This window comes from Triticum aestivum, chromosome 7A (genome assembly GCF_018294505.1).
Source record: "Triticum aestivum cultivar Chinese Spring chromosome 7A, IWGSC CS RefSeq v2.1, whole genome shotgun sequence".
Classification (NCBI taxonomy): Eukaryota; Viridiplantae; Streptophyta; class Magnoliopsida; order Poales; family Poaceae; genus Triticum; species Triticum aestivum.
In genome coordinates this window covers 434,640,247-434,647,241 of record NC_057812.1, presented here as the reverse complement: position 1 = coordinate 434,647,241, position 6,995 = coordinate 434,640,247, and the positions used below count along the sequence as shown (strand labels likewise).

Sequence of the window (6,995 nt, the reverse complement as noted above, 5' to 3'; positions counted from 1 at the left end):
GGTTGATGGAGTCGTACTCGTCGTGATTCAAATCACCGATGATCCTAGTGCCGAACGGACGGCACCTCCGCGTTCAACACACGTACAGCCCGGTGACGTCTCCCACGCCTTGATCCAGCAAGGAGAGAGGGAGAGGTTGAGGAAGACTCCATCCAACAGCAGCACAACGGCGTGGTGGTGGTGGAGGAGCGTGGCAATCCAGCAGGGCTTCGCCAAGCACCATGGGAGAGGAGGAGTAGGAAGAGAGGTAGGGCTGTGCCAGAACTTCGTGTATAGCTCCCATGCGCCTCCCCACTATATATAGGGGTGGAGGGGCTGGTTTCTTGCCCTCCAAGTCCATTGGGGCGTTGGCCAAGGTGGGAGGAAAGAAATCTCATTATTTCCTTCCCCACCGATTGTTATCCCCCCTTTTTAGGGATCTTGATCTTATCCCTTCGGGATATGATCTTATTCCTTCTAAGGGGGGATCTTGGTGCGCCTTGACCAGGGGTGTGGGGCCTTGCCCCCACTACCCACGTCCATGTGGGTCCCCCCATGCAGGTGGGCCCCACTCCGGAACCTTCTAGAACCTTTCCGGTACAATACCGAAAAATCCCGAATATTTTCCGGTGGCCAAAATAGGACTTCCCATATATAAATCTTTACCTCCGGACCATTCCGGAACTCCTCGTGACGTCCAGGATCTCATCCGGGACTCCGAACAACATTCGGTAACCACATACAAACTTCCTTTATAACCCTAGCGTCATCGAACCTTAAGTGTGTAGACCCTACGGGTTCGGGAGACATGTAGACATGACCGAGACGTTCTCCGGTCAATAACCAACAGCGGGATCTGGATACCCATGATGGCTCCCACATGTTCCACGATGATCTCATCGGATGAACCACGATGTCAAGGACTTAATCAATCCCGTATTCAATTCCCTTTGTCTATCGGTATGTTACTTGCCCGAGATTCGATCGTCGATATCCAATACCTTGTTCAATCTCGTTACCGGCAAGTCACTTTACTCGTTCCGTAACACATCATCCCGTGATCAACTCCTTGGTCACATTGCGCATATGATGATGTCCTACCGAGTGGGCCCAGAGATACCTCTCCGTTTACACGGAGTGACAAATCCCAGTCTCGATCCGCATAAAACAATAGATACTTTCGGAGATACCTGTAGTGCACCTTTATAGTCACCCAGTTACGTTGTGACGTTTGATACACCCAAAGCACTCCTACGGTATCCAGGAGTTACACGCTCTCATGGTCGAAGGAAGAGATACTTGACATTGGCAAAGCTCTAGCAAATGAACTACACGATCTTTTGTGCTAGTCTTAGGATTGGGTCTTGTCCATCACATCATTCTCCTAATGATGTGATCCCGTTATCAACGACGTCCAATGTCCATAGCCAGGAAACCATGACTATCTGTTGATCACAACGAGCTAGTCAACTAGAGGCTCACTAGGGACATATTGTGGTCTATGTATTCACACGTGTATTACGATTTCCGGATAATACAGTTATAGCATGAATAAAAGACAATTATCATGAACAAGGAAATATAATAATAATACTTTTATTATTGCCTCTAGGGCATATTTCCAACAAGATCATCTTCACAACAAGCTTCTCAACATACTGTAGAGAGAACAAGCAGGATGAGGAGTCAGAACAGAGTAGGTTCAAGCTCACAGTCTGCTCCAAGAAATTCAAGCTCAATTCACATGCAAGTGCCAACTATTGACAGGCTGCAATGACTCCTAACTGGAGAAAGGTGAATGTCCAGTTTTCTTATCAGTGGGGAAAATCTCATGTACTTGATGTGTAACATCATGTTGAAGTGTGTGCTTTTGTTGATGTGCAACATCAAGTTACTTGCACAAGTAGCATGCCAATGTCTGTAGTATTTTGTGGATGTTTTCTTTTCTATGTCAAAGACCTTAAGAGGTTGTCAGGGCAAATTTGATGTTATGGAATTTGCTATCAGTTTCTGGAAAGTATGGTTTCCTTTTGCTATTGCTTATTATGAGAACTGAAGCTTCTCAATATTATAGTTCCTGTGAATTTCCTATGAACATAGCAATTTTCTGGCGAAGTTTCTATGAATGCTATACTTCCTGTGAAGATCATGTGAATATATAAAATTTTGCTGTCAATATACTTCTAAATTTGGTGTGCAAATTCAGAGAGGGCGGCTGGGTCGAACCAGCTCGGGGGGGTCATTTAGACCGCACCCAAACCCGCCCCTATCGACGTGGCCGGCCGGTGGGCTCGTCCTGGCCTCCACGTAGGCAAAACAGCCCTTCCAAACCACTCGAGATGGGTCTAGGGAGTGTTTTGTCTGGTTTGACATAGTTCAGGGGATTAAGTCTGGTTTTAGACGTGGGGGGGGGGGGTATCTGTCCCTTAACTGATAGTTCTGGGGGTATCTATACTTTTTTCCCCTTTCCAGTGCAGTTTTGTTCAGAGGCCTTGGCGAGAAAACTTTTCCCACCGCCGACCACTTCACCGTCTTCGCTTGGATGCCTGGATCTAGTCCTGGCCATCTCAGGCCCGGCCCTGTCGGCCCACACAGGTCCGACCCTAAAATCTAGGGCCTAGGCCCGATGGGCTTGTCTGTGGGCCAGGCTTGGGCCTAAGTTTTGAGCCCACTAGCAGGGCCTGGACGGGCTTGGGCTTGGCATATTGGCATTTTAAGGAAGATGCCCGGCCCATGACCCTAAGCCCTAAGGGCTTTTCAGGGCTTTTTACCAGATGGGTCGGGCTTGGGCTTGAAAAGTAGGTCCGATGGTAGGGCCTGGGAGGGCCTGGGCTTCAATTTTCTGCCATGGGCTTTTTTAGGCCCGGCCCATGGCCAGATATACCTGGATCTGAGAAGATGAATCCTTGCCGCTCTTTGTCCGTCGGAACCAGTCCTCCAAAGCTCTCCGAGAGGCTGGCAGCCTCCGCCGTAGTCTTGCCATCAGCCGGGGACGCCGAAGCACCCCGGGCCGTTGAATCCCCTGCTGCCGCCGGCGCAGACGCCGTCGTCGTATGCTTGCGGGGGGTGGCCTCCCGACTCGCCGTGGTCGCCCCTCTGATCTCGTTCGCCGCCATGGACACACCACACGAGCGCTCCTGAAGAAAACCTTCGCCGATCAACCGCGGGAACAGCGCCGTCGCCGTTCGAGCAGTCACCGGAGATCCAATCTCACCCCCGTGCGGAAAAACCTAACCCTAGCGGCGGCCTAGCAATCGCCTCGCGATCGCCTTCCCCGTCGCCCTTAGGTATTCCTGACGTGGTGGACCCTCCTCCTCGTTTCGTTTCGGCACCGACTTGTTAGTACTGGTGAATCAGTAGATGTGTTTGCTTGTTTGTTCCATGGAAACGGTAGATAAAACTGTATAGTTACTGAAGCTTGTGGTGTTCTCTTGTGACTTCTCATGAGGAGCAGTGCATGGAGTGACTGGCACTGAATGAGCCTGGAGCTGCAATCTGAGCTGAGTTCTGGAATGCTGTTGAATGGTTGGTGACCTGAGTTTCCAAAATTCGACCAGCAAATGTCTATAAAAGTCACGTGCTATTTTCTGTACTAGATTTTGCATGAATGCTACTGTTATCGTATTTCTTTTTCTCAAGAACCAAGTTTTGGTTGATGGCATAGACGATCGATTATAATGCTTGGAGTAGTTGAACAGCCAAGCAAAATCGCAACTGTTGCCGCTTCCTCTCTCCTGAGAGCGTTTAAATTGCCAGTCATCGTGTGTTGTCATCAATTTATTGTGGGGAATCAAGTTCTAGTGTTTGAAGGAAATAATTATCTTAGAGCAATTTATCACAACATGTTTATCGCACTGAAGAGCAATTTATCACACCATGCTTCAGAATGACAAATAGGGGTTATCCACATAGTATTTACTTTCAGCTGGAGGTTACATTACATTTGGAGAGTAGAAAGAAATAGTAAAATTAAAATAGGACATTTCTTAGCATTCCTATGTACAGATGCTATATCAAGCCATTCCACTAATCTACTGGTTTGTAAATCAACACACACTTCCATCAAATCCCTAGGAACAGACACTGCATCAACCAATAGTCCAATGCTACTCCAATATCATTAGAAAGAATATGTCATCTAATTACTTACTAGCCACCACCACACTTCAACTAGCAGCACAATAGTCTCATATCAAGATTCAGAGGGGTGTCCACATCTGTGACAAGCCGTTCTCCTGGCTCCAGTTTGGGGTCAACTCCAACTTGGAATTGCTGTTACTTGACATGTTGCTCAGAGATGTCCTGATGGCCTTCTTCTCAGGGTTGTCCCAGCCCAGCAGGTCCCCGAAGCTCATCGATCCCCTGAGGGGTAGTGCTGGCAGGCCGGAGAAGCAGGACACTTGCTCGATGGTGTTCATCGCGGTGCCGCTGTCGAAGGCGATGCACGCGTCGATGAGGGGCGCGAGCGGTGGCATAGTCGGAAGGTCCAGCTCGCTAAAAAATGTGCAGACTTCTTCAGATGGTGGCCTTGGGCTGCTTGTTCTGCTCTTGTAGAACACCCTGCATAGCACCCAGTCTTCCTGTGTTTTTTTTTTGAAAAAAAGGATGGCAAGGTTAAAATGGTAAGTGCAAGTTCATCTATGTATATAACAATTGAAACTTAAAAAGTATTCCTTGAACTGTCAATCTCATATGAAGTACTTAGTAAGTTAGGCTAAGAAGGCTTCATTGATTAAACTAATTCAGTAGCCAATCTCCGCAGCAATCTGGTTACTTTATGAAATTCTTTTCCTGGAAGTTAGTTAACTTGAAGAAATAGCAATCACAGGGACATCAATAATTTTAAACTGTCACCTTGCAGTAAAGAACTAGCACATGCGAGTCAGATTAATCCTTATCAAGGGAATGTTTAGTAAATTATTAATTAATTTCATTTAGTTAGTTGGTTGCCTGACGTAAACACTGGAACGATCATTTCAGCGACATGGACTGTGGAGTTGACCTGAATGTTAAAATTGGCAACTTGCAGGCTGTACAATTAATTAGAACGGCCCGAGTCAGAGAAGATCACTCGTTCAACAGAAACAGTAGAGATCATACGAAATTCTAGCTCGACATACAAGGCGACGACGACGCGTATGATGACGGTTATATAAATGGGCTGACACGAGGAATACGTATGCCCTCATTCTAAAATACACGCGTAGATCAATAGATGCAGCTTTGATTGTTTTTATTTTTCTTTTGCGGGTAATAGATTCAGCTTTGACTGTTCGTATACGAACATGTTACTAGTTAATAATTTTGAAAGTTCCCTAAAAAAAGAATTTTGAAAGTATGCATTTACATAGTATATTTTTATTGCAATTAAATTTACAGAAACTTAAATTGCACACTTTGTAGAACGAACGTAGTTTCGTGGGGAAAAACAGGTAGTGATATCTATCTCAGCCACAAAATTATGCATTTTCTGTTTTTTTTTCGTGCTAAAAACTAGTATGCAATTTTCACATGTAATGAAATAACGAACCGAAAATGAAAAAAAAGGAAAGACAAACTCTCTTCTCTCTCTCCTCCTCAATCCCGCATGAGAGTGGCGTGTCCTAATACCGCCGGGGTCACGCGAACCAGATGAACCCAACACAGAAAAAAGGAAGAGAAGAAGCAGATATGCATATGATGCTACGTACCTTGAGCTGGCACCTCGCCTCGGCGGCGGCGGCGCCGCCCTTCTGCTGGTGGTGGTGGCGGTGTCGCTCCTCCTCGAGGCGGAACTCGTGCATGACCCACTCCGTTCTCGTCCCCTTGGGGGCCCTCCCCTGGTAGAAGACGAGCGTCTTGCGCATCCCCACCAACGCCTCGCCGTGCGCGAGGATGGCGCGGTCCTTGCCGGTGGCCTTCCAGTAGCCGGAGCGCGTGGCGCGGTTGGTGCGCTGGCCGGTGGCGTACTTGCGGTCGCGCAGGCTGAAGAAGTACCACTCCCTGCCGCCCACGCACGCCGCCTCTGCACAAGGAGAAGCAAGACGAATCCATCCAAACATTTTAGCATGCAACCAATCTGTCCAAAATCCAAATATACAGCTTCGGTAAATTAGCAGAAAGTATGATTTCAGCGAGGTGTAGTTGGTTATCACGTCAGTGTAACACATCGAAGGTCTCCGGATTGTTTTCACTCTTTTTTTTTCCCACTTGCAGAAGCAGAATGAATCAATCAACCTTCCTTTCCTTGAAGAAATCATTAAGTTTTTTTTCACAAAAATTAAGTTGGTCGCCAGCGCCATGAACTGCATGCAGGAACAAGAACCAACAGAGCGCCGGGCTAATGGACGAAGAAAGGTTGCTACGAACAGCAGTGACGTCGAGAGATGAGTAGGCACGTAGGAAGTAGGAACGCTTGGGTACGTACCTGGAAGGTCCCATGGCTCGCACTTGTTGAGGTCGACGTCCACGATGTCGACGCCACCGTATGCGCGCCGGCCGGTGAGCTTGTGGAGGAGGTAGTCGAGGACCAGCTCCTCGTCCCGTGGGTGGAACCGGAACCCCGGCGGCATCCTCGCCTCCATCATGCCAATAGAGCTCATCTTCTCGGTCGGATCGCTACACTGCTACCTTAGCCAGAGAGAGGGAGAGATGGAGGGAGGGAGAGAGTTTTGAGACGGGACGATGAAGGGGAGGTACGTACATGTATTAATAGTGCACGCTAGTCAACTGCTAGTGAACAATGCAACCTGCTACTACTACTACGTAAGTCTTCCAGTATATAATAAAAGGCTATATTCGAAGAAAAAAACCTTTATCCCGCTTTATATATAATGCCACATGGTAAAATGATATATACAAGGTGAAAAAAACACTCACAAAGTAGATTAAAGAAAAAAAATCAGACAACAACGAAAGCAACACAAAGCAATGCACAAGATATGCAGTACTCGACTCCATCAACTTGCCATCGAGCATGAGCACAAAGATTAGCCGAACCCACGCAAGAAACACCAGTGGCCACTGAAGAAGAACGA

The 6,995-nt window shown here is 47.4% G+C and overlaps 1 protein-coding gene across 1 annotated transcript; it reads right to left on the bottom strand.

Annotated features, from left to right (window-relative positions):
* Positions 1–3,863: 3,863 nt before the first annotated feature.
* LOC100682427 (NAC domain-containing protein 21/22) lies at positions 3,864–6,719 on the bottom strand. The gene is made up of 3 exons (XM_044566645.1): positions 6,386–6,719; positions 5,670–5,983; positions 3,864–4,559 (listed from the first exon to the last, which is right to left on the bottom strand). Exons 1-3 carry the CDS (start codon positions 6,558–6,560, stop codon positions 4,179–4,181), a joined length of 870 nt encoding a protein of 289 aa, XP_044422580.1. The 5' UTR covers positions 6,561–6,719; the 3' UTR covers positions 3,864–4,178.
* Between the last annotated feature and the right edge of the window lie 276 nt (positions 6,720–6,995).

Coding starts and splice junctions, on each gene's coding strand:
- LOC100682427 (XM_044566645.1), bottom strand. CDS start 6,560: ATGAGCTCTATTGGCATGATGGAGGCGAGGATGCCGCCGGGGTTCCGG. Junction 5,984..6,385: donor CGAGCCATGGGACCTTCCAG/GTACGTACCCAA, acceptor CTCCTTGTGCAG/AGGCGGCGTGCGTGGGCGGC. Junction 4,560..5,669: donor AGGCGAGGTGCCAGCTCAAG/GTACGTAGCATC, acceptor AAAAAAACACAG/GAAGACTGGGTGCTATGCAG.